This window comes from Thunnus maccoyii, chromosome 21, assembly GCF_910596095.1.
Source record: "Thunnus maccoyii chromosome 21, fThuMac1.1, whole genome shotgun sequence".
In the NCBI taxonomy this organism is placed as follows: Eukaryota; Metazoa; Chordata; class Actinopteri; order Scombriformes; family Scombridae; genus Thunnus; species Thunnus maccoyii.
In genome coordinates this window covers 6,419,016-6,446,277 of record NC_056553.1, presented here as the reverse complement: position 1 = coordinate 6,446,277, position 27,262 = coordinate 6,419,016, and the positions used below count along the sequence as shown (strand labels likewise).

At 39.5% G+C, this 27,262-nt stretch overlaps 1 protein-coding gene across 5 annotated transcripts in view; it reads right to left on the bottom strand.

Annotated features, from left to right (window-relative positions):
* Positions 1-27,262, bottom strand: part of LOC121888432 (collagen alpha-1(XVIII) chain-like) — a 70,192-nt gene that overhangs the window by 4,249 nt on the left and 38,681 nt on the right. For 2 of the 5 annotated variants that reach the window (XM_042399925.1, XM_042399924.1), the window contains 34 exons: positions 21,037-21,284; positions 20,759-20,929; positions 19,724-19,855; positions 14,099-14,173; positions 13,007-13,099; positions 11,193-11,328; positions 10,683-10,726; positions 10,222-10,410; positions 10,032-10,058; positions 9,618-9,680; positions 9,342-9,422; positions 8,542-8,595; positions 8,049-8,195; positions 6,576-6,629; positions 6,039-6,074; positions 5,610-5,744; positions 5,140-5,199; positions 4,945-4,980; positions 4,630-4,674; positions 4,122-4,184; positions 3,753-3,788; positions 3,530-3,613; positions 3,255-3,320; positions 3,062-3,124; positions 2,738-2,827; positions 2,513-2,548; positions 2,325-2,378; positions 1,932-1,988; positions 1,650-1,709; positions 1,504-1,545; positions 893-979; positions 693-720; positions 451-519; positions 57-82 (listed from right to left, as the gene is read on the bottom strand). In XM_042399925.1, the coding sequence (XP_042255859.1) occupies positions 57-82; positions 451-519; positions 693-720; positions 893-979; positions 1,504-1,545; positions 1,650-1,709; positions 1,932-1,988; positions 2,325-2,378; positions 2,513-2,548; positions 2,738-2,827; positions 3,062-3,124; positions 3,255-3,320; positions 3,530-3,613; positions 3,753-3,788; positions 4,122-4,184; positions 4,630-4,674; positions 4,945-4,980; positions 5,140-5,199; positions 5,610-5,744; positions 6,039-6,074; positions 6,576-6,629; positions 8,049-8,195; positions 8,542-8,595; positions 9,342-9,422; positions 9,618-9,680; positions 10,032-10,058; positions 10,222-10,410; positions 10,683-10,726; positions 11,193-11,328; positions 13,007-13,099; positions 14,099-14,173; positions 19,724-19,855; positions 20,759-20,929; positions 21,037-21,284 (2,687 nt within the window). The remainder of the gene's footprint in view (positions 1-56; positions 83-450; positions 520-692; positions 721-892; positions 980-1,503; positions 1,546-1,649; positions 1,710-1,931; positions 1,989-2,324; positions 2,379-2,512; positions 2,549-2,737; positions 2,828-3,061; positions 3,125-3,254; positions 3,321-3,529; positions 3,614-3,752; positions 3,789-4,121; positions 4,185-4,629; positions 4,675-4,944; positions 4,981-5,139; positions 5,200-5,609; positions 5,745-6,038; positions 6,075-6,575; positions 6,630-8,048; positions 8,196-8,541; positions 8,596-9,341; positions 9,423-9,617; positions 9,681-10,031; positions 10,059-10,221; positions 10,411-10,682; positions 10,727-11,192; positions 11,329-13,006; positions 13,100-14,098; positions 14,174-19,723; positions 19,856-20,758; positions 20,930-21,036; positions 21,285-27,262) is intronic. The other 3 variants (XM_042399926.1, XM_042399927.1, XM_042399928.1) reach the window with 3 other exon arrangements.

Below are 27,262 nucleotides of genomic sequence, written 5' to 3'. Positions count from 1 at the left end.
GTCTCAGAACAAAAGAGAATAAAACAAACAAGAAAAAGCTTTAATTTGAAACTTACCCAGCCTCCTCTGGGCTGAAATGGGTCTAAAATAAAGAAAATAAAGACAATAAGTGCTAAAAAAATACTGAACAAAAAGACTAAAATGAAAAAACATGACCAAAAAAAAACACAAAGTCCTAAGATATTCAAAAAACATGTTTAATATTAGAAGTGAGACCACATCTTTATTATTTATTTATTTATTTATTTATTTATTACAGGGAAACGCTAAGAAATTAAATGAGTATGTAAGCGTGTTCATTTTTCCTCATTATTTTTGCATTAATTTTTCATGTTTTTTGTATTATGTTTCATTGTTTTTATTCTCATTGTTTATACACTGGGAGCACTGTTATGCTCTTCAATCGGATTTGAATGAATTTGAGTCAAAAATTCTGAAGCGTTGACTCACTTGATTGTGCCGGCACCCCAGGAAGTCCTCTCTCTCCCTTTTCTCCCTTTAGTCCCATCTGACAGTTGCCTTGGAGACCAAAAAAAAACACTTGAGTTGATTGCTTTTACTTATATTTGACTTGAAGATACTACCCTGAAAATTCTGTAATGTTTTATATATTGAAACATTTTGATAAACATGGTTAAAACAGACTTCAAGATTTATAATGCATATCAAACAAAAGAGATGACCAAACCTACCAATTGCAATAGTTCCATTGGGATTAAGCTGAAATAACAGAGCACAAACACGTTAACAGCAGTCAGTGATGACTGGGAATTATCCAAGAAAAGAAAAAATGCCAGCTTATATCCCATTATGAAATATTAAATGATCCAATCTGCAATGTTAATATTGTAACATGCAGATATCACATGCAGATATGTGAATATAGTAATACCTCATATCGGTTTTGGCAATATGCCTTCACCTTTCCAGACTGGACATGCAGCATGCAGGAATATTTTAGAGCCATCCTCGAAAAATTCTGAGTGATGAAAGGTTTGGTGGTAACAACATGCACTTTGTACAAAGATGGAAAAGACGGAGGAGACGTGTGAAAGAGTGTTTGTGAGTAGGAGAGGGGTCTGAATGTGATCAACACAAAAACAGCCAGTGAATTAACTTTACTGTAGCTACATAAATTAAGTTTATGTAGGCAACTAAGGTTTAATTAGAACAGACAGATAACTGGGAGCTGCACTCTAAAGACCTGCAGATAATACATCTGAACCTTTATAGAGCCTGCGCCAAAGGAAATGAAACATCCATCATAGCCAATCTGCCAGACTCCTATGTGTTTTTTTTAACCTTTAGGCCATCATGTGTAAACTGAATATATGATTTGGAATATAGACAAAACAGGAGGATGACAGATTGTATGAGATTTCATTTGCCAATAGAAAAAAATGGCAGTTAATAAAAAAAAACAAAAGAATGTGGACTTATACAGGCTGTAATAAATTAATTTTTTAAGACATTGTTTTATCGGCAATATGGTCATAAACTTACAGCCATTTTGCAGTGGGGTCTGGGAGGGATGGGGAACACTGTCTTCAGGAATCAGAGGAAGGGAGAGGATACAGTTAGTACTAAAAACTCAGGTGATGACTGAGAAAAGTTGAGTTAGAACTGCACGTTTGTGAGCGTGTGCTTACTCCTTTGGGACAGTTGAATATTCCTGGGCGGCCCGGTGGCCCAGGAGGGCCAGGAAGTCCCTAAAAAGAGTAGAAAGAAGAAAACATGAATATAAACCCGTAAGAAACAAAGAGAAAAAGATGAGCTATTTAGTCTAAAGAAGGTATACAGTAATTAAAGAAGCAGGTAAACAACTAAAAGCCCAGAGTTTAGATTTGATTTATATAAAGTATGAATTCCTTACATTTAAACGCACTTCCATGTTCCACTTTCATGTTAATGTGTTTAGATGTATGACTCACCGGCATGCCAAAAGAGTCCCCTCTCTCTCCTTTAGGTCCCATCAGGCCTGGACGACCCTACAAAGATATATACTTGTAAAAAATGTCACTATTAAGTTACAACAACAACAAAAGTATGGGAAGTTAGATTGGATTAAACCTTAATGATTCCTCCTGGGAAATTTGGGAAATTGGGTAGTTTGGCGTAAATGTGTGATTCAGTTTATCGTAAAACTAATCAAACAGCAGTTATATTGCACTTAAAAAATGGGTTAAATGCTGTGTTTTTCATGGCAGAAGACAAAAGAATTCTTTCTCCTGATTAAGAAACCAACAGTCAACACAAGGAATTGTTGAGTTTTTCTATGTCCTTTAAATCAATTTGGCAATGTTTGGTGAGTTAATGGTGCTTACAGGTCTTCCAGGAAAGCCATATTCTCCCTTGGGTCCTTGTGGTCCCATAGGCCCCTGTTGGGAACAAAACAGTTTCTTAAACATGCATCTACTGCATTCTTCATCCATAAAACTGGAAACAACTGAAGTTAAAAGTGTTAAAAAAACATCTTAAAATCACAATTTTGTTGCTTGCTTTCAATACTTACTGGAATTCCAGGGGGTCCAGTTATACCGATATCTCCCTGAAAACAAATATATATTTACATTTATTTGTACAGTTCTATTGAAAATGTTTTCGGATCATGGTTAAGCTGTCTTCCCGTCATTCTAATATCCTGAGTAATTTCATGCAAACAAAACTTCCTAAGAAGAGGAATATGAGGAAAATTTATTTGGATCTAGAAAATAAAAACTGTGATGGGAAATATCACCTTCGCTCCTGTGGGTCCCATTGGACCAGGCAGGCCTGACATCGTGGATCCATCTGCTGCGACGACAAATCCTGGCTCACCCTTTTCACCCTGCACATACACACAAGTAAATAAACAGAGGTAGAATACATGAACGTGGGAAACATTATACCTGCTAAGCATCAGCATGTTAGCATTGTCATTTTAAGCACGTTAGCATGCTGACGTTATATGAGTAGGAGATTGGATTGCTAGCCTTCTGTTAGCAAGGCTGTAGATTCTTAGTCTTATTGCTAATATTTCCTATAGTTTGTTTATGCATGAGAATGGAGACAAGTCACTTACCTTCAGCCCTGGTGGCCCTTGAACACCTGGCAACCCAATGTCACCCTTTGGACCCTGTGGTCCCTGCAAGCATTAAAGGAAGTAAAACATTAGGACAAGCAGGACATCACTTAACACACTAACTGGAATAGCAAATCTGACAGCTGAAACACAGGACTGTTTCTCTGATCCAAGTTTTCTGTCTGATACTCACAGCGAGTCCCTGAGCCTCAAAAATCCCTGAGAAGTTGAAGGTACCATCTGTGTCATTAAGAAGAAGCTGAGGAAGAGGCAGAAGGAGAATACTGTCATAATATAATCAAACTGAACAGATCAATCAAAATCACAAGGAATCAAATCTACAAGGGATGTACAGATGATTTGTGTGTCCATGTTCTCATCATTCAACAGGTTGGCAGGAAGTGGCTCACTCCCCTTTAGTCTAAACAAGCCTTGCATTAGGTATAGCTATGGTCAGATGCTACTTACATCCTGGATGTTGACAATGGGTCCTGGGGGTCCAGGTGGCCCTGGAGGACCAGGTAGACTGAACCCATCCAGTCCAGCCTCCCCCTGAAAAACAAGTTTGCTATTTTAGCATTTAATTCGGTAAATACCATCACAGAATGCTCTAAAAAGGTCAGATATGTACAGGTGTGCATGTGTGAGTGTGGTCACATCATACAACATATCCACTCTCTGTTGGTTTTACCTTTTGTCCTGGGTCACCTGTGTCCCCCTTTGGTCCCTGTAGATCACACAAGGTAAAACGCAGATAATCAAAGTTAAACATCCAGTTATTGTTGTGTGTTTCATGGCTGTATACTTTAATCTTGTCCTTTTGTTTTGTCTTCATATGGCTGACAATGTTAAAATAAGCCATGTGTTAAAATGTGTGTTCGTGTGTGTGTGTGTGCTGTTATTCAAACTCTAGTTTTTAAAACAGGCTTGCCAGTTACTTATTTCACAGAAAGACACTGTAGGAGCCAGTTGCAATCGGTGTGAAGCATATGGAGAAGTTAACATTTTAATGAAATCTTTACTTTGTTCATGTATCCACCAAGTCCATCAATTTACTGACCTCTTCCCCTTTTAATCCCTGCAGCCCTGGAAGCCCTGGTGGTCCTGTAACACCTGCTTCCCCCTGCAGAAACCATGAAGGTTAATAATCATGCTTCACACATCGCTTCACACATATTTTCTACACTTTTCTAGTGCTAAAATGTGAGGAAGTAAAAACTGAAACAAATTGACTTGGTTTCTGCCTTCTGCTTGCATAAAGACATTTCTATAAATGAGTTTTGGTGATGTAAAGTCAAATTAGAGATAACATTGGGTGGTCAGGTCAGATTCAGTAAGAGCTACAACCTCCAGATCCTGAACCTGCTGAGTAGACAATGTCTCTGCTCTCTAGAATACCTTGCTGCCAAAAGCTTTCATGCCTTGTGGCCATGTGACCTTTCACTTTACAGCTGTTCACTTTGACCTCAAGGGTCCAGACTTTTAAAAAGTGTGTCTGATTCATGCTAATATAACACCAGCATCTGAAAAAAGCAACCAGAAGGAGCTAAACATGTTAGCAGACTCACCTTTTGCCCTGGCACTCCCGCAGAGCCCTTCAAACCATCTTCACCCTATGAGAGGACAAAAAAAATCATGTTCAACATCAAATCAAAACTATCACTTACCTGAATTGTATAATTGCATATAGAAAATATATAATATACTCAATTTTGGGAGAAATTGTTAAAGTTAAAGTAGGCTTACCAAAACCTCAACCATAACATTGACCCTAACTCCAAACCAAATCTTAACCCTGATTTAAAGCATTAACATTGTGGGCACCAGCCTTAAGTACCAAACACATGAACACACACTCACACATATACACACAAATGTCATACCTTGGATCCTGGAAGTCCAGGTATTCCTGGAGGACCCTGTTGAAAACAGAGAAATTGAATATCTTAGGTGACACAACGGGCTGTTGACAATGTGATGAAATGATAACGTGACTGATATGATAAAAAATAAAAGAAAACAAGAAAATGTTGTTGTGCAGAGCACTCCTCATGTTAACACACTCAGGGCAGTTGTACCTGTGGGCCTCTAGACAGCACAGGTCCAAATCCACTCTGAATACCAGATCCTTCCAGGTCCTAAGAAAAAAGGACATGTAATGATCAAATTGTGAATATCTAACATATAATTGTCTCCACACACTATTCCATAAAATCCAAAAGATCTACAGTCCTCGACGCATATTTACACTGAAAAAGCAGACAACTTCAGATTTGTCCAACGATTATTTAAGACACAGGTTCCATGCTGATACCAAGCAGATGTGGAGTGGGATATCGTGTGGATATCATGCTAAAATAAGTGCCAGGGTCATACTCTGCTTACAGGGACCAAGCAGAGACAGCCAACAACCTCTAATCCCTCAACAACAGTAGCACTGATGTTAGCCAACTTTTATACATTATTTATTCATTCCTTAGGATTACAATCATACTAATATTGTTTAATTGTAAGTCACCCGGTCATGAAGCTGTGAAACAGGATGTACCTCAAAGTCAAAGGCCAAGCCTCTTGTAGGGGGGCCTGGGGGCCCAGGAGGGCCAGGTGGACCCCTAGGACCAGGCTGCCCTTCTGTTCCCTCTGACCCTGGAAGGCCTGGAAACCCTGGAGGACCCTGATCTCCCTGGGTGAGAAATATGATATTGTTTGTATTCAAAAGGATCATAAGATCATCTTCATAACAGAACTGGTAATACAGGTAAAAGACCATAAACAAGAGTAGGTGACAACTTGAAAAGATAAAGAGAAATAATAGTGAGGTAGAGGGAAAAAAGTTAAAAAAAAAAACAAAACATACTTTGGGTATAATAACAATATAAAGGGACAGTGTAATACAGTATGACTATTAATACCATAGTTCATACCGTAGTTCATTATCCAGTTAAGGATGACAAGCAATAAAATAATCAGATTTTACCTTTGTTCCTGGTGGGCCGCTCACACCAGGCTCTCCCTGTTAAACAAATAAAAGACAATAAAATTGCATTAGCTCCAGCAATGACTGAAGAGGGACTGCAGTGTCTGTTTTGCACAGAAAGGCAGAGCAGCTATTGCAACACAGACTTGTTTACACTCGAGCCCCTTAGCTTTATTATTCTGAGGGGTCACCTCATTAAGCGCTTGGCTCTTTGTATTAGGTGGTTATTTGCTTTGTGGTTAATTGTTTTTGCTAACAGAGAACTAAGAGATCTGCTCGAGGGAAATCAGAGTGGGATCATACAAAAGATAACGTGGTAGAAATCACATAAGCAAGAGCCAGGTCAAGGTTGGTGTGTTGTATATTCACATGTGAGGAAAAAAAACACTTATTAAGCCTTTGTATGAATTCAATGTTTTGAAAGAGCAGTGTGATGAGAGCACTTTAGGGTTAACAGGCGACCTCTTAACCTTAGTATTAAGACATTGTGATGATGTACTCTATGCTATGTTGTAAACTAATATCCAGTAGCCTCACCTTGTCTCCCTTTTCCCCAGCAGACCCTGGATCCCCATCTTTTCCATCGACTCCCTGCAAGAGTGACAGGGCTATTTACTGTACATTTCAGATTTTAGATGCCAGATACTTGATAACAGTTGGATTTTTTCTTTGTATATTCATTTCACAGTTTGCAGTGGTTGTTTAAATTTTTTTTATTTTTGAACAGAGGTGGATGCTAAGTGGAAGCTAACAAGGGTGAACTGAGAACAAATTAAGCAAAACTAATGAGCTCTTCTGAACTTTAATGAACTAAAACAGTGCTGCAATAAATATTGGAAATCTGTGAGTAGTCCATTCACACAGTTAGTTAAAGCCTCTGACATTTTTAAGAGAAAAGACACATTTCCCCCAACAAATACCGTAGCTTAGACCATGTTCTGAAGCTCTATCAGTAGTTTCTGCTAAAATGCTGTTAGCTTCCTATGCTATCTGGAATAATGGGAAAAGACTTGATCTATTGTAACTGTTGAAACGTTGGTGCATATAGTTTGTGCTGTGCTGTGGAGCTGTAATGTGAGGCAGAAACATTTACAAATGAACACAGGCACACATATTGATGTACGGTACCAGTAGGGGCACACTTTCTCTTTCAAGGGAATGGGAAGGTGTGTCCAAACTGTACTTCATACATCAATATATTCACACATGTCCAAAATTTCACACACACACCCAATATGATAATGTGATCAATACTGTGCAGCAAGCAATGACAGGAAAGCAGTGAATGAACATGGGGTTTTCAAATAAAGTTGGGGGAAATACTGTCTTTTTGGCCCCTTAGATTTGATGGGACCGATTGTTAATACCTGACCAGACCCTGAACCAGAACCAGACCAAGAATCAGAACCAGAGCCACTAAACCACTCCTCAATCACCTGAAAAAAGAGGCTGGGTCAGCAGTGCAAGGTTTCTGGACACCAGAGAGGCTTAATCTCATTCGGTAAACTTCCAGTTGCTGAAATAAAGCTTTCACATGTCCTCTATACAAATACCTGCTGGGTTTTCATCTCGCAAATTCTGCCTTATATTCATCTGTTCCACTTTGGCTAATTAAGTTCAGGTGTAAACTAAATTTCAAAAACATTTTTCAACCTACTGTATGTCTCCCCTGCTTGACTAAAGGTAAAATGAGCAAATGATAAAATCAGTCATTCAAATACAGTTGACATCATGACGGATATACTGTAGTTTTATTATTGTTGACATATTATTAGCCACAATTAAGAAATGATTTGCATTTATGCACAAATCATTGTTACATCCTCCCTCATTTGCAGTCGGTCCTTAGGAACCACTTAGATGAGAAACATACCATAATTGTTTGAAAAGTTAGGTATGGTCTACATAAACATGTGAAGAATGTACAATTTCTGTGGTATTTTTGAAACATTACATTTAAATTTTGCTTTAATTGATAAACTAGGAAATAAGAAAGAACATTGAACTTACAGGGAGTCCAGGTTCACCATTCTCTCCATCTTTCCCAGGAGCCCCAGGTGGTCCAGGAAAGATCTCCCCAGATGAGGCTCCAGATGAGGCTCCTGAGGACCCCGGCTCCCCTGGGGGGCCAGGAGGCCCGGGAGGCCCTGGAGGCCCCTGATAACACAAGTCAATATATGTCAGTCACGAAGTGTAAATTAGATAACTTCCATGTGTCCAGCTCATGTTGTTAATAAGTGTCCTGCTGGGTCAGCATGCAGTGAGTGTACCTTTATATCAAAAAGGTGAGGCATTGTACAGTCACATGACAATAAAATAATACATATGCATATTTTTAAAATAGTGTAATATCTGTGTACTGTAATATCTTTAAAAAATAACATGATAGCAGTGGAATGATGGTATGAATGTTGAAGCACATTAACAATTAGCCAGAAAGTAAAGAAAGTTGATCCAACATGATGCAAAATATGATCTGATGTCCTTTCTGAAGGTCACTCACCCTAATAATCTCTCTCTCCTCATCGCCGTCAAAGTCTTCAAATCCTGACCCCTCCTGGTGAACACATGACACAACACCAGAAATCAGTTAATAATAAATCAAATAAACCAGCTAATTAATAAACTGACAGATGGCCTCAGATCACTAGAATTGAAGAGTCTCATTACAAAATACATGATTACATGATTTAGCTCTGGAAATGTATAACTAAATATTTCCAAAACATAAATGCTTCAGTCAGCAAAAAAATAAATATAATATCTTCAGCTGTGTTTCATTTTTATGCCAGAAGATATATCATCAAGGCAACTGTCAGTCATTTCAGATGGTGAATATGTAGTTTTTTTTAACAGTTTATATGTTAATTAACCGACTTAAACGACCGCTAAATAAGCTAAACTGAGCAAATAATACAAAAAGGTCAATGAATATAATGAGTTTACCTAAAAATGTCACCTCACCTAAAACCAAAACATAAGGGAATTATCCAGAAGCTCAAACATGACTAAACAGGACTAAAAGCTCAAAGCAGCAATCCACAACTTTCACTTACAATACAAACTCCAGCAAAAATAACTCAGTGTCTACGTTTCAGACATGTTCTAACCAACAAATCAAATCGTCTCAATAGCAGAATAAGTAAAGTATCTATCCAATAAATGTGCTGTTTGTATTGCTAAATCTACACTGATCCTTTGTATTACCAATTTTTAGCTTAAGATTGGACTTAAATATTGATTTCTGGAAGTCAAGTTTTCTGAGAACCTTGTAAAGGTCACAGAACATATTTAATAACCTACCATGAACATGGCAGACTTGCTAGGTCGACCTGGAGGTCCAGGTGGCCCTGGAGGGCCTGGTAATCCAACACCAGGATCACCCTGCAAGAGACAGCATTGGGATATTTATGCATTTATTTGTACATTCAGTGATCTACATAATTACTGATTTATCCATTGGGTCATTTTATTAGTCCATAACAGTCTTTGCAATAGCAATGAGTCTGCCAGCATATTAAATGTAATGAGCCAAATGTACATCCAAGTATCACATTTTTTTTTAAAAACAGTGTGTACCTTGTCTCCTTTAGGTCCAGGCTCTCCCTGAAGCCCTGGAAATCCTGGAATCCCACTCTCTCCCTGAGAACAAGACAATCAAAGCTCAATATCAGAGGTTCAATTTCAGCACACTGACACTTAATCCTGGACAGAGAGTCTCCAGCAGTGAGCAGTGAAAGCAGGAATGTTACAGATACCGAGGCCTAGACTGTAACTTGCTCTGATGTTTCGATGTGACCCCAAGTGGCATAAGTCAACAGTATACTGTTCAGTAAAGGTTAATGGTTGGGTCAGCATTCAGTATCAGCTAGTTCTCTGAATCGGTATATGTTTGTTGACAATAGGTATAATCCAGCAAACCGTTTTCTCCTCTAAAAATTGATTCCTAAAAGAAAGAACTAATATCTGCAAGACAGGAAACACTTTACTTACTGGGACACCAGTTTCACCTTTGCTTCCCTGTAAAGACAAATATGGAAAAACAATCCATTATTTTATCTGTGGGACTGACATAAACAACTGAATGCGCTTTAAATAGTTTATCTGATGTTCTATGATATCTACATGGTTTTTAGAAAGAATTCTATGAATAAAGCAAAACAACTGAGCATATAAATCTTACAGTCTGTCCATCTGTCCCAGGAACTCCAGGTGGGCCTGGATTCCCCTGTGGTCCCTGTGGGCCCCGGGGTCCCGGCTCCCCTCCATCTCCCCCTCCTGAGGATCGTCCTGGAGGGCCGGGGGCTCCTGGAGGACCTGCTGGACCTGGTTCACCTCGCTCCCCTTTCTGTCCCTGAGACACCTGGAGGGACTGAGTGTTGGATGGACTCATTAGTGACTAATTCATTTATTCAATCACTAGAATACAGAAAGGCATCTAACATAGAGGATTTGGGTTCATAGATGAGTGTATTTTTATAGTAAATCTTGGCTAGTGGTACTCTGATTAAACATTAAATGAAGCCATTGTTAATATATCTTCAATATTACTGAGCAGCCATACAAATGCATGTATTAACTGGGTAAAAAGTCAAATATGTACTGTCCATTATGCATCCAAATTATGAAGAAATCACTACTTACAGTGTCAAGTATGGAGGCTGGAGTAGCTGTCTGAGGTGACATTACTGTAGCAAGAGACAAAGTGAGCATATAAAAACATTAGCCGGTTCAGTTTGCAACAAAATAAGATGGTGCTAGTCAGAATGGTAACCTATATTATTAGGATATGTAATCTTAATTTATGGCAGGTCAGAAAAGGTGTTTCTATTAGGGAGACTGCAGCAGCAGCAACATCTGCTGGTGAATTTATGAACTACAACACAGAAGGTGCAGCCTTGGACATGTATAATATACAGATGGGTGAAAAATTAAAGGAAAAACCAACATAAAGTGTCTTAGTAAGGTGGTCCTTTAATTTGTCACCCGTCTGTTGTATATCACCACGCACCTGTCCATGTGTGCGACATAGTGATAGGTGCGCGTTTTGCTAAATTTCTGCAAGGCAAAGGTCAGCAGCCGAATCACTGCAGTCTGCTGGCAACAAAGACAGTTTCCCTAAAATAATGTAGTGATCAACAAACTTTTCTTCACCTGTAACTGTGGTCATCTCCATCCCCTGTCCAGAAATCTCCTCTATATCTTCATCATCATCATCATAACCTATTGGCATCTCAGTGGGCGGAGCTTGGACTGGGGGGCTGTAAATTGGGTCCGACTCAGGGAAGGGCTAAAAAAAAAAAAAGGGAAATAATGTGGGAAAAAAAATAGAAATTTAACATCTGTCCTCTAAAAAAAACTGCTACTTGAAGGCTTGATTTTTTTCTGCATGGCCTTTATTCTATTTATGTATTTATCTTTCAGAAATGTGAATAACAACATTCTGATTCTGACTTGCTTTCTGCTATGCTTTCATGCTTTTTTTTTGGCAAAGACAATTATTATGTAAAACTTTCTGCAACCATTAAATGGGTGGATGTGTAATGGGTGGATTTAGGATGTGTAAATAATAATATTTTAGCTTTTGGCTTTTTGACATATTCATAAACAGCTGCCTAGAATGTAAAAAGAAAAAAAAAGAGGGAGAGAAAGTGAGTGTTTGCCACAGATGGTAGGAAATGTTTTCTCTCAGAGCAGATCCAGCTACAGTGTCAGACTGAGATTGAAAGCAACATTCCACATATTGCACCAAGATGGCTCAGAGCACCACATTATTTCAACATTTTGAAATCTTTTTTTTTTTATTATTATTTTTGAAAGTTCTGCTGTGGTGATAAATGTCTTGACCTTGTGCCCCAGAAAAGCCATGCTGTCCTGTTTATGAATGATCCATGAATATGACTGCCAATGAAAAAGCAATGGATCTTCTCTTTCCTCAGAAAGGTGCTGAATTGGATTTGAATCTGTCATCTTACTGCCCTGATGTGTCTGAGGGAGACATTTTTCAAATAGCACAGAGCTGGCTAAGAGCTGCACACATCTGGATAAGAGCTATCACAAAAAAACACCTCAAGGATCCATATTTTCAAACCTTTGTGACATTAAAAATAAAAATCAGTCAGGTAAAATCAACAAAGTCAGAGCAAAAATATTTCATTTGGACAAATAGTGACCTGATTTAGAGAAAGAAAGTCTTTGGTAAAGAAAAAAGAATCACTCTCCTCTAACAGTTTCTAATCTAATCTATGTGTCCATAAGTGTGTGACCGACTAGGCTCAGATCCTCTCCAGTTTAAATTAATAGTAGAAAAAAAAGTAATTAAAAGTGGGACCTGTAAAGCAGTCAGAGAAATGACAAATTACTTTCACCAAACTTCAATAATAAGAGTAATTATTAGTTAGAAGCCTCTACATAGATGTGACGTAACTATATACAAGCACTCTTGTTACTGTAAATGAGTAGCTTTTTGTTTACAGCCTACAACAACTTTACTACAGTACACCTCTGATTGTATTCGAGCAAGAATACCAGAGTAGCTCCAGCTCAGCTAATAAGTCAGAAAGATAATTCTTTTAAATTTGTTTGTTTAACCTCTGAATCTGTGAAAAAAGAGGTGGACAAATTTGAGGAGGACATTCAGAGAGCAGAGGGATTCTATCTTGGCCATTCTCTTATAATTAAAGTTACCAACATCGTCGTATATTAAGTAATATAATCTGGTCCTCTTTCCACCCCGGCCTCTTTCCTGTCGCCCTGTTGGTTGTTTTTCTCTTCCTTTCAGAGAGCAGCACATATATCACCGCACTCCAGTCTCCTCCAGGCCTGTGAGGATAAGAGCTGTTTTCTTTGGTCCAAGTCCAGCCCAGCTAAACGGGAAGGGCAGAAGGCCACTGTGCCGCGTGTGTGCCATGTGTGTGTGTGTGTGTGTGTGTGTGTGTGTGTGTGTGTGTGTGTGTGTATGTACGCACCATGTTATACTCTCTCTCCTCTACAATCTTCTTTACTTCGTCTTTTCCCTCAACGTCTTCATAAGCATCATCACCGCTTCCGTATCCAGAGGCCTGATAAGAAAATCGGAGCAAGGAAGAAGTGAGTCAGTAGATAAACAGAGATAGGCAGAAATAATTAAACGCTCTTTTACAGTCAAATCCCATCTGAGTTCAAGCTGTGGGAATGAGAAAGTAGAATGAGAAAACAAACCATAAAAATCTGTGTTCTCCTTATTTAAGCAAAAAAACAAAAAAAAACTGCTTGCATGCCCTGATTTTTGGTTCCCAGATGTTGTGTCATGACGCTGGTTGTAATTAGTTTATAATAAAAACTCTCCAAACAATGTTAGAAAAGGAGAGATAGAGAAAAGGGGAGGGGAGAAAGGAGTGCAGGATAGAGAAAGAGAAGTAGAAACCAATGCAACAAAATCAACATTTCTTTCAAGCATATAAAATCGTGTGGAATGATCAGTACTGACTGTGAAATACACACCATTAAAGATGTTTATCCTCGTATCAAAACAACAGCTAATCTATTCTGATTCAAGCCATCGGGAGACACTGTGGTGATTTAGTTTTAAGGACAACAGAGTTGGATAAAATGCATGAAATTTGGATCACAAACAGCAAACAAAAGATGCATGAAATTTGGATACTGGACGCATTCAGCCATAACACTAAACAACAGATGTGAGTAATGCAGAAGAGACTTGTGTAACTTTATCAGACGTATATCTACTGTGGTAAATGATTTACCTTTAAAGCATTGTACATAAGAACTGATAGACTGAGAGGTGAAATGAAGAAATATAGACATAACCATGCATTATATATATTAAGCAGTTCCTTATATGCATAATTACACTATCTTAATGTGGCGAAAATACTCTATATGACCAAAAGTATGTGGACAACCACAGGCATCAATATGCTGCTGTTACAGCCATGACCTTGGAACCTGTAGTGCACTTTTTACACCAGCAGAGGGAGCAATAGTTCCAGGTTTGGACTGCCGAGGCTCTGAAAGATGTTTTGGTTGTACCCAGGCTGCGTTTTTTCATGCTCACTCACATAAGGATCGTCCTCCTCACACTGGTCATCTGGGGCCGTGGGATCGGACTTTAACACCAGCTGCTGAATGGAGCCCTGGAGAAAGAAAGAGAGGAGTGGAGGAAGAGGGGAGTATGTGTTATGTTTCATGGTAATTTAGTTCATTAGTTCTTAGTGTACTTTTCCCACACACCAGCATACAACTTTTGTCTTTCTGTCTCAGTCATTACCCCACACATAATTTGGCTATTAACACAAACGCTCAAATGGACATTCACACACTACAACAAACATCTGGCAGTGAACAGCTGCCTCTTGTTCAAACTGTCTCTGCACCAAAGACTATTTTCACATCAACCTTAAAGCACCAGATTATATTTTATATGTAATAAGATATAATATTATATATATATAGCTTTGAAGAGCAGTACAGTGACTAAAACAATAATAGTTGGACCATCTTTGGGCCTGCTAACAGCTGCTATACATCATGCCAGTGGCTCACCAGGGACATGTAGTAGTGTTAACAATTTCACACTGGTACAGTTTACCAGTGTTTAAGTTGACAGCACAGAAATCTCTGATTCAATTGGCCGTGATTGATGGGTGGATTCTCCCTCAATGCTGCGTTTGAGTTCATCCCATCGGGTTGATAGCAGAGTTTTGTGGTCATCATTATTATCTTTTCCCCTGAATGTTCTTCAAAGTGTCCCTGGATCGCTACAGCGAGCATCGTTCTTGTTCATAAGTGCTCATTCCCAGTGCATTAGAGCTGCAAAGATGAGGTCTTGATCAATGAAAATTAATCGGAAACTACTTTAACAATAAAATAACCATTTCAGTTATTTTTTTAAGTAGAAATGCCAAATTTAATGGTTGCAGCTTCTCAAATGTGAGAATTTGATTGTTTTCTGACAGTAAACTGAATATCTTTGTTTTTTGGACTGTTGGTCATTAAAAAACAAGACATTTGAAGATGTCAGCTTGGGTTTTTTTTCACTATTTTCTGACGTTTTATTGAAGAAATATTCAGCATCAGGAAATCGGAATATATTGATGGTGACAATAGCTGTTGCAGCCCTAGAGTCTATGATGTGTGCAATGAAAAACAGTCACAGCAGGACCTGTTTTGTTGCAATGTCACGGTACATTCTGGCATCAAAGTGTCAATACATGGCTGTTGATGGACCCAATATATGCCAGTTGAATGCCCCCTTAAACCACTTTATCATGCAGAGTTGTAACCCTGCTTATGTTGACCAAAAACTTCTTTGATTAACCATGACAAACATTCTTCCCCTCCACTACATTTTCTGATATCGGGACACCTTGTACATTATTGCCTAGATTACTCTTTAAAGCTCTGGTGCCACACAGAAAATCATACATTATTTGTTACAATTAACATTATATAAATGTTTCTCAATCCACCATTATCAAGCATCAGTCAGCACACATGTTTAAGCCAACTAATCTGTTCCTAAATGTAGAAATATCTGGTCCATGCAGCTGTTTACTCACGCCAATGAACAGGGGGGGGCTCACGTCATCCGCAAAGGCGAGGTGTATTTTTCCAATTATTAAGCGTATGAATGAGCGTGTACGATTGTGAATGATCCTTTAAATCGGAGAGCCAATGAGTGTGTCATCTTGTTAGATCAGTAAAGACTTGCGAAAGGCAACGTCAGCCAAATTTATTGATAGTGAGTCTAGGCCAGAGGAAAACACCTGTTTTTAATGGAACGGAGCACGGTTTATGAAATGTAACGTCGGTGAAGGAGTGAGATATGGAGAGGGAGGGAGAGGAGCTAAATCAGAGACATCTGTTTGTGCAGTAAACAACACGTGTGAAACAAACAAAGATTGCACCACACAAACCTTTTTCTGCTTCTTTTAAACATTTTAGTGTGTGAATTCCCCCTTAAAATAAACCGCAACCTCAGTTTATAAAACTCAATTCAATGATACAAATGTAAACACTTGGACAGCGGAACGATTTGTCAGTGCCAGTTTGTTTGACTGAAACATTTATTCTTCCATGCTAAAAAAGCTTGCTAACACACACACAGAGCTAGGGCCATAACACAAATGACTGTGTGGAGATGTAATGCTACCAGTCTGTCCACTTGCTAAAAATAAAAGTGTCAGGGGACCTACTAAAGTATCTAAGACCTCAACCTCTAAGTGTCTATGTGTGACATATGCTGAATGGTTGCTATGCATGTACTGTAAATCACTTTCTAAAGTTTTTAAGAACAATATGCTTCTTTATCTATGAGAATGTAATTTAAAAACGTTCTCAAGTTGTACAATAGTGATGTTTCCTCATACCTTCCATCTAAGATGCTCCTCATTTACAGTTCGTTAAAACAAATCAGCCTCTGGTTGTCGTCCCACAGCTTGGAAATAAAGACTGTTTGTGTATATTTTGTAAGTCTGACTCATGTCCACAGATTAGTAATCAGGAGTTTTTAGATGCCCGGGACGCCTAAGTAGAAGGTTAAGTACTTCCAAGGCACTGTTCTGTGTTTGCAGTTACTGGCAGTCACCATGTTGGGGAAAATGTTGTTGCCAAAGCAACAGAGAGCAAGTCACTTCAGCTACTGCTGGTCAAATGCTTATGAATGGATGCCATCACCGCTGTGGCTGAGGTCGAGCCACTTTTAATTGATTTTTTTATAGATAATTAAAGAAGCTGTGACACATTCATGTTTATATCAACACAGTAAATGTCTGTATGAGATAATGTGCTGAGAACCTCTTTTTGCCACAAGGTGTCGCCAGTTAATTTGATTGCAAATCAAAAAATGTATCATGACTAATGGACTATGAAAAACACATATATGCAGGGATGTCATTCAGGGTATCTAATCTCACATAATAGTGTTTTTCAGCATCACTGGCACATCCAAATTGAGCATACATACATATATGTTTGATCTGATTTTCCAAAACTAATGACCCAAGACCAATTTGTCCTTCCAACTCTGCCCCTTTAAAAAGGATATCGCCATCTCTTGGGAAATAAACTTGCCATGGTGATGAAAGGAAAGCAAGTTGTGGTTTTAAAGTCTATAGCAAACATTAATTTATCTCAATATCAGCTTGTTTAAATCTGTAGCGAGAGATACTCAAGACAAACTGTGTGATCATAAACATACTTGACAGTGTTTAACATTAAGATTACGGGTAAAGAATACAAATTTAGTTCGTCTGGTAGAATCAAAAGACTCATAAAACTCTTTCTATTTTTTCTCTTTCTCACAAACACACACACATCTACACTCGGTGCCAGCCACACACAAACATTTCCCAACACCGAACATGGGGTGCGTTCAGGGAAACCGAGGAAAGCAAAAAAAAAGACGAGTGAATAAGTCACTGTGGGAGAAGATATTTCGGTAAATTTGTTTGCATGTGTGTGTTCATGTGGAGCCGTGTGTGTAAGTGTACTGCAGCAGAGAGCTACTGCCGCTGCTGCTACTGCTGCTGCTGCTGCTGCTGCTGCTGCGTGGCTGTTATTGCTCTCCCCGGGTTGAGATGCAGGATCTCTGACGGAGCTGCCAGTTCAAACACTGAACAGCTGGAAACAGACGGCCACTACTGGTCCTCTTTCTCTGTGAGAGAGAGGAGGGAAGATGGGTGCGAGAGGGGAAGCGCTGTATGAAGAGAGGGAAGGGAGCAATAAAGGAGATGGAGCTTGTTGGAAGATAAAGTGAAGAGGGAGGAGAGAGAAAGCTCTCGAGAGTTTCTGGTTGATGTCACTCAACCACTTGTAGCCAAATACGATATCTACAATGTTTGAACAATGGTGACTACAGTGTTTGGGTTTTTTTATACTATGAGTAGTATAAGGGGACTAAACTGTTTTCTTGCCAAGAGTTAGATGATAAGATTGTTACCACTCATTTATAGAGTGGAGTTATTCATTTCATCTGTCTTTCTGAAAAGCTAAAGTATGTTGCCGGGGTTTTCTGTCTGTGATCTAAGAAATTGCTATCAGCTCATTTTAACTACTTAGTTCCCACAAGGTTTGAAAGCATGACAATAGATAAGATTCATGAGGTAAAATGATAGTAATTTTATCTTGGTTAAAATGATCCCAAATTGAATTGTAACACTATGCGGAAAAGCAATTTTAAAAGTATTAACCTGCTGAGGTTTTAAAATGAAGTCATCACTTTTGCTCTACAAGGTGGCCACAGAATATTTCTAAGAGTTTAAAAAGGGCTACAGTGAGTTAATTCTGGTCTGAAAAAGAGACTCTTTGTGATGGAAATACCCACGTCATATTTGGTTTTAAACCACAGTAGGTAGACAAACCTATTGGATATATTCTTCCAGCAACAAAATAGACTCCCCTCCGAGACCATGAATTCACGAATAAACACGCGCCCTCCCTCCCTTGGATTTGTTTGAAACTCTACTCAGATTTCTCCAATAAAAGCTTAATGAGAGGGAGGAAAAAAGCTCAGCAATAAGAACTTTCCACTGTCCTGGAAACTAGACATCTTGTAGTTTGTCCGTCATGTGGACTTACATAACAACGAGTCAGTGAAAAAAAGGACAAAAGGTTGCAATGCAGCAGGCCTGGTTCTTGTTTTTAGAGGTCACAGATCTTTTATTTTGTTTGTTTAGCTACCGGTCACAAGCTGATTTATTCAGAAAAAAAATATTTATTGGCATGTTTTATAGTACAGGATGTGCTTAGCTCTTCTCTTATTCAAATTTATTATTCTGTGGTTTCAGATTTAACGTTTTGATGAAACTAAAAACTCATAAAAATTCAGGCTGAGATTAATATCTCTTACTTGCTTATACCGTCCAGATAGCACATTACTTAATGCTTTTGCCTTTACACCGAACTATTTTCCTCTCATCATCCATCCTGTTACACCGGGACAAACACAGCCATTTCTTGCAATTACAAATGAGCAAATCATGGATGATTGGGAGGAAACCGCTGAAGCATTTACCAGTTTATTTTCTTTTACAAGAGCACTGAGAACAGAATATAACATGGCATGTGTTACTACCTCTTCTCCTGGATTTGATTCGTCAGCACTTCTCTATCACACACCCTCATTATAACCACACAGGAATATTTTATTTTATTAACAATTGTGTGAGGTTGGAACCTGAACCCTTGCATACTTGCTGTTGTTTACTGATACTCTTAAATGAAAGATTTGGCAAGTGCACCAACAGTTGCACTCAGATTAAGTCGTTCAAGATGAGAAACTATCAGCCATGTTCCAAAAATGTAAATCATATACAGCTCGTCATTTATGAGCTCTCATGGGACAAGGCAGCGCTCATAAACATATGCGGTCATTCATTCCTTGTCTCCTGTGGAGGTCATGAAGCTGCCAACAAAGACTATTGTGTTCATGTCTCAAAATAGGCAATCACCAAATGCCATGTTTGTTTCTGCCAGTGGATTTGACATCCATCCTCCACTCATTGGTCCAAACCAAATGATAGTAAGAATGGGGAATAATGTATGCTGAAATGCAGCTCCCATATAGGAAAGACTAAGACACAAAGGAGCAAGTAGTGGAGAAATGCTCCAGTGCTGTTCATGCAGGAGATGACCATACACACTCGTGCACACACAACAGTAAATCTAGTACCATCCAGACTCACCACAAACCTCGCCAGGCCTGTACCCCCAGCGTTTCCTACAAAGATCCCTGAGCTGGCCTCGAAGGTCAGAGGCCGACGGCTTCTGATGAAGTCAACTCGGTGGTATTCCTCACAGTCCATGTAGAGACGCACCTGAGGAACAAGCACAAATACACACATATACATCTTCAGTTTGACAGAAAACCATGATCAAATTGATAACAAATGGAAGACTTGCAGAGAATAGAACATAGAAGAAACCTTATCCACTGCATGTATACATGGACAGATTGTATTATATTATCTAAGGTGCATATCTATCTATCTATCTATCTATCTATCTATCTATCTATGTATCCATCTGTCTGTCTTTCTGCCTGTCTGTCTGTCCGTCTATCCATCTATCTATCCAAGCTCTCAGCTTAGTTTCAATTTATGACGAGATCCTCATAAATTATAGAAACATCTGTAAGAGATAAAAGTGCCACATGTAGCCTATTTAAAGCCCCCGTGCGTAAGATCTGAAAAGTTCTGACTTTGGCGTCTCCTTGTTGTAGAGTGAAATTGCCAGACATGTAGGGTAAAAACATGGCTTAAAGCAACACAGATTCAATAAATTTTCACTGGGAATGCACATTTTTTTCTACAAACACAATCTTATTGCATCAGAATAATGTTAAAAAAGCAGGATTTTTTTTTCATACTGCATAAGTAATCCCATGAAATATATATATATATATAGCTCATTCCTCTGTGTCATAGAGCTCCAGTGTTGACCAAGAACTATTAAAAATACATCAATAAGCCACACTATTGCACTGGATGACATGTTCTGTTTTTACAATGAAGACAGGGACTGTAGTGTATTTTGACACTACCATGCTGTTCACTAAACCCGCAGCTGAAAAGCCAAAAAATTAGCTATTTGTTCTATTTGCGAATTCCATGCAAAGTTGTTTAAATGCAGTGCAGGAGTTGGTAGATGCAGCCAATCTTTGTTGAAATGTGACAAATACTGTATCTTCCAGACACTACAGTGCACTACACTACACCCACCTCAGCTCCCTGTACAGTCAGGGTAAACCTCGCCCATCTTCCTGTCAGGTCTCCCATCTTGAAGGAAGCAGCTTCCTGGGTTCCATCTGTCGTTCCTGGGTCAGTGTAGTACAATACGACTCTCTGGGAACCATCCTCCACTTCAGACAACGCTATACCCAAGTGTACAATCTTAACAAAAAACAATAATAATAATCAAGTGATGCAGAGAACTCTCTTTTACTTTCCTTGTGTTTATATGTGGTAGGAAATTCGGTAATGGAATTACAGTGTCTTACTTTTTGGTAAGCATCCGTAATGGCGAACAGCACGCCACCATGTCTCGTGGTGGGTTTAGCCGTGACTGTGATGGCAAAGTCATAGTGGAATGGATCAGGGATGAATGACTTGGTGAGGCGGCCAACATTGGCATCCGGGCCGAAGCTGTAGGCAGGGTAACCCTCGAAGCCCGTAACAAAGGAGACGGAGGGGGGTAGGGGAACACCGATCAACTCTGTCAGGTCCAAGGATCCCTGAGAACCACGGTCTGAAAAACACAGAGGTGGAAAACATGTTAGTGGAAGGGAAAAGAAAATACATTTTTCATCCAACAAGCGTATCACAGTGCATCACTGACCCACTGACACCTTTACTAAACAGTAAACTGACATGAAAAATCAAACAAAAGGGAAAAACACATGGAAACAACAAGAGTTCAATTGAATTTCACTGGTGCAGAATTTGGCCATCATGCATTTCCTGTCTATCGGTGCCTGGAGCCTCCTTTATTTCAATCCCTGCAATTACTGTATTAATGATTTATTGATCTTGTTTGTCTGAGAGAAACTGCAACCTGCAGCTAGATCTCCTCTGTGGCTGTCGTCTCATCTGAAGTGAAAATCAACTGGTTTCAGAGCTCTGAGTGTTAAAATGTCTGTCTGTATGCTCTCTCTCTTTGATGAGTACTTGAAAGTGACAGGGTACATACACAATGTACAGAGCAGGAGGAGTGGGAGGAGGCAGCGGGGGAGGCGTACAGCTAATGTTTCCCTCCAGAGCCCCCTAGTGGGTTAATTGAGCAATGAGTCAGAAGACTGAAACACTTCTCCACAGAGACAGTGTGGGAGTTGCAATCATCTCATAATTCCCCACTGCACTGAAAATAAAAAGAAAGTAACTGATTAAATTTTCACTAGATGGTGAAAACTTCAGGAATCCCCTAAATATTTTTTATACATGCTAATATTGGTTTGAACATGGAGTTTTAGCATACCCTAAAGGCTGTAAATCCCCTCTGATTTTCTACACAGCTTTTCTCAATGAGCGTTCTGGATCCAGTCTGGAAGGTTACAGCATCCCTGCCTGTGTCTTTAGACATTTTGATGTTTGACAGCTTGTCAGATACACCCCATAAAATTTGCCAAGAGGTTGTGAAAGGCCTCCATCTATCTATGTCATCTCACTCTGTAAACTTACTATTACTGTGTGCATGCCTGAATGCACATTTGCTTGCTCTGTCTGTCACGCATGCACAGATAAAAGCACACACAAGTTCTCTCAACAGGCCAGAATGCACGGACATGTCTCTTATTCTCTCTCTCTCTGATAGACATGCAAGCACTTCCTGAATGCCAACCTACCACAACATCTCTTTTCTTCACTTCTTACACTTTGTCTTTCTGTCCGTCACACACACACAGTCATGCACACACACACACACACACACACACACTATCCTCTCCACACCTGGTTCTCCTTAGTGGGAAGACCCCAGGAACAATCGTCTGTTCTTTTAGTGCGTATGGGCAGCGGGGTACAGAGGCTGGGCATCTGGAAGGCATTAGGCTAGACTAATACACACGTGCTGCGCAGTGGCAGCTCCTGTAAATTAGGCTTACCGCGTGGCGTGTGTGTGTGTGTGTGTGTGTGTGTGTGTGTGTGTAGGATCGACAAAAACAAAAAGAGGAAAAGAAAGAGAGAGAGAGAGCGAGATGGAGAGCGCAAACATTCATGAATGCATTGCGAGTGTGTGTGTGGTCAGTAAGGCTTCTCACAGGAAGAGAGGCACACTCCTTCCCCCCCGTGCATTAATTGGATTGAAAGCCCGACAGGCTGCGGCAATTAAAAAATAACAATGAAATGCAACTCACACCATTCTGCTGTATATCCTCCACTGTAGCTGGATTGTAGTTTAGAGCTGCTTCTGTTGAAACGCTGTCTCTGGGGCACTTTTAAAAAAAGTTGGCTGATATTGTTTTAGCTATCGGGGATTTTGGATGTTATAGTCATGTTTTGAGAGCTATCCTTCACCCTCTGGAGTTGTTATCTTAGACTACATCCACAGACAACTAAATCTGAAAACAGCTGCAAAATGGCTACAGTAAATCTCTTCTTCTTTATCTTTCTGGCTACGTAGACACTTAAGATGAGTGATACTGGAGTGCGTTAGAGTCAACAGAAAGCTCGCTAAGCCTTGTGTCTGTGTGGGCGTATATGAGTTTCTAAAAGCTTGGTTTTGATAGCCAAAATCTGAATGTGATTGTGATAAACACAGCTTTCAGTCCCAGTCCCCCCCTCTTTTGGAAGAAGCATTTGTCCACAGTGAATGCGTTCAGTGCAGGTGTTTAGTTTTTGTTTCTATAAGAATTTAACTGAGAGTAGGTCTGAGTTTAGTAAAATAGAGTTGGTAAAAAGTTCAGGTAAACTCTGAATTGTCAAAAAAATTGTTTTCACTTTCAGGCAGTTGCTGTATTGAGCTGATGCAGTGAAATCTAATCACACTAAAACAAGCTCAAAGCAAGCAAGAAATATTTTCCAAACACTCTTTGACCCACTTCTGATTCCAAAGAATCCTGGAATCAGAGATTAGAGATTAGCTCATTGGCGGCCTTGCCTCTAGACGCAGACTTCGCCGTGTTGTCAGTGGTGAACTCCTGCCAAAGTGTATCGGCCAACATTCCCATAGCTCAGCCTGTCACTTCTCTCTGTCTTTGCCTAAAAAGTGACATCACCGCAGATGTGCCTCCAACGGGTCAGAGACTTCACATTAGGACAGATCGCCATGGAAACTAAGACTCTGTCCCCACTCAAGTTCTCATGATGCAGCAGGAACATACAAGAGCGACATCCAATCAGTGTTTGTCCTGTGTCAGGTGTCATCTCATCACTGTGTTTGTAAGCTGATCATGTTGAAGGAAGTTGGCTTTATTGATAAGTTATGCACGTGTTTATCTTAACAAGGCTGTGAATGACGAAATTAGAGCAGCGAAAATGTAAAACATCCCAGCGTAGGAAGAAGTCAGCAGTGTGAAACTTCTGAGTAATTCCGGTCAGGGTGTGACTTCTCAATGTAATCAGTCTTGGCTGAGTCTGAATACCACCTGCACTGAAACAGGGCAAGAAAACAAGAGAGCAGGGAAGAGGAGGAAGGCTCAGGAGATACAGTGCATGTACTAGCTAGCGTTCACACTAATAACTTCAAGGTGTGTAAAAAAAAATATACAAGATGCTGCCATGTGATTAAGTCTTTGAGTGATTGAGATATAACACTGATGTGAAAGGTGAACTCCCCTTTTCCAAGTAAGATGATGATGTATTGGACATCATCACAGGCTATCAGAATACAGAGTTTGACTTGTAATTTAAGTGACACAATAGGGACAATGTAAATTCTCACTGAGTACTCTGAGTACATCCAGACAACACGATAGCATATTCAGTGGAAAGCAAAGGGAAATAAATCACCATATTCAGCATGTGTCACTATGAATCTCCCTGTTCTGGGAGATATATTTCATTTATGGGATTATGATATTTTATTATTTCATTACCACTTCAATAAGAAATTTCCTTCAGCAGAAATAGTAAATCAGTCAGATTATAGTGCGACTTCCTCGGAAAGACAGAGCAAGTGTTTTTATGAAAAAACGCGTTAGATGATAAATAGATATTGACGGTGACATTAGCCTCAATAGACCATGATGCTACTGGGCTCGCCTGCATTATGGGAAAGGACACGGCTATTTGAGGTGGAATCAACCGGAGTGAAGGAAAATCTAAATTACAACACTCCAGGAATAATAAGAATATTTTATTTTATATACAGTAACCATGTACTATAAAACCACAGTACTCCCACATAACAACACTGTCTGTTTATGTCTAATGTTTGAATATCTGCTCTGTGTCCAAACTCCGCTCTCTCTCTCCGCAGGACTGTTTCCTAAACGGGTCACTGGGTTGGAGTGGGTGTCTCTGACTGCAACGTCCAGTTGCGACACGCCGCTATGGCTAAATCCAGACTGTTATGAATAGCAAGAGAAGATGTACCCTGCTCCCACTTAAGCAGCACTTGAGATGCACGAGGACTGCCATTTCAAAATGAAGCTCGTTTGCTGCTTCAAATCAGAAAAAAAATGTTATTTGGAAGATAAATTTAAAGCTCAACTGTACGACAGCGAAACGGCAGTTCGCATCGATTGAAAACAGATGAACTCGACACCACAGCACTCACTGCATGGATGAAAAAAATGAACAAATGTTGTATTTATTATAATATTAGGGCAGACAGCTAAGGGCAAAACTCTTAATGCACCGCAACTGATGCACACACACACACAGCTGCACAAATACACATGTAACTTATGATGGACAGGACGGTGTCTCCTGCACAGACTGTGTACTTTTTCTGACATGCAATAGAATATGATTGTAAATTTAATGTTATTGATTAAAGCTGCTGAACTTTTCTATATTTGGACACATTATGGGAACGAAGGGCCCTTGTTACATTAATAGTGACCACCACTTCAGGCAATATGAATAACTTGTACTGTACTGTAGGTCTGGTTAGGGTGAATACACCATAGTATACAGTATAACAGCACCAGTCAGTTATGAGCTTTAAAAACTTGCAGTTTTCTACTTGTACTTGGCTAAGATCTCAAGATGTTAGGGTCTGACCATAAAGAAAAGGAAGAAAGAAGGGTCTTAATAACGTGGTGATGATGGATAAATTATTTGGACAGCTCTAAACGTTGCCGGCCAAAGTCGCTCAGCTGCGAGTCGGTCTACAGCAGTTTGTAATGAAATCAGTCAAATCTAATGAGAGACTGAGTCTGGAATCTGATTAAACTTCAATCCTCTATAACTCTGCATCATCACTGATACTGAGATAGGCACAGACTTGTTCACTTTACAATACCAGTTCACCTCTGTGTTGTATTTACACACACAATGAAGAGGAGGAAGGCTCAGGAGATACAGTGCATGTACTACTAGGTGTGTAAAAAAAAATACAAGATGCCGCCATGTGATTAAGTCTTTGAGTGATTGAGAAATAACACTGATGTCAAAGGTGAACTCCCTTTTCCTAGGAAGATGATGATGTGGGACAATGTGAATTCTCACTAAGTACTCTGAGTACATCCAGACAACACGATAGCATATTCAGTGGAAAGCAAAGGGAAATTAATCACCATACTCAGCATGTGTCACTATGAAACCCTTTGTTCTGGGAGATATATTTCATTTATGGGATTATGATATAATTTTATTATTTCATTACCACTTCAATAAGAAATTTCCTTCAGCAGAAACGGTAAATCAGTCAGATTTTAGTGCGACTTCCTCGGAAAGACAGAGCAAGTGTTTTTATGAAAAAATGCGATAATAAATAGATATTGACGGTGACATTAGCCTCAATAGACCATGATGCTACTGGGCTCGCCTGCATTATGGGAAAGGAAACTGCTATTTGAGGTGGAATCAACCAGAGTGAAGGAAAATCTAAATAACAACACTCCAGGAATAATAAGAATATTTTATTTTATATACAGTAACCATTTACTATAAAACCACAGTACTCCCACATAACAACACTGTCTGTTTATGTCTAATGTTTGCATGTCCGCTCTCTGTCCAAACTCCGCTCTCTCCGCAGGACTGTTCCTAAACGGGTCACTGGGTTGGAGTGGGTGTCTCACACACACACACTGCTATGGCAATAGCAGCGTTTACAATACCAGTTCACCTCTGTATTGTATTTACACACACAAAACCTTGTTTTAGCACAAACAATACAGAGTAAATGGCTGATAAACTTTATCCAAGTGTTTGGAGATGCAAAACCTCACTGTTAGGCTGCATTCACACCAAAGCTGGCAATGCGACACCTTCCCACAGGGTTGTGCGGAGGTGTGGGCAAGTTTATTTGTGCTTTAGAACCGCTGCTCCCTCTCTTCATTCACTCTCTAGCTCGCTCGACCACCGCTGCTCTCTCTCTCTCTCTCTCTCTCTCTTTTTCCCTGGTCTTTTTTAAAATGAGTCAGGAAGCCGACAGCAAAGCTTAACTTCACTTTTAACGTTATCAAATGAAGATAAATGTCCTCTTGCACAGTTTTGCTACTTGGTAAACAAAGTTCTTCTTCCCGTGGGAGCCTTCGGTCTTATCGCCAGTTTACGTGATTGGCCACCACAGTGTGACGTCAGGTTGCGTTTCAGCAAAAGTTGATTCTGGTTCAACTT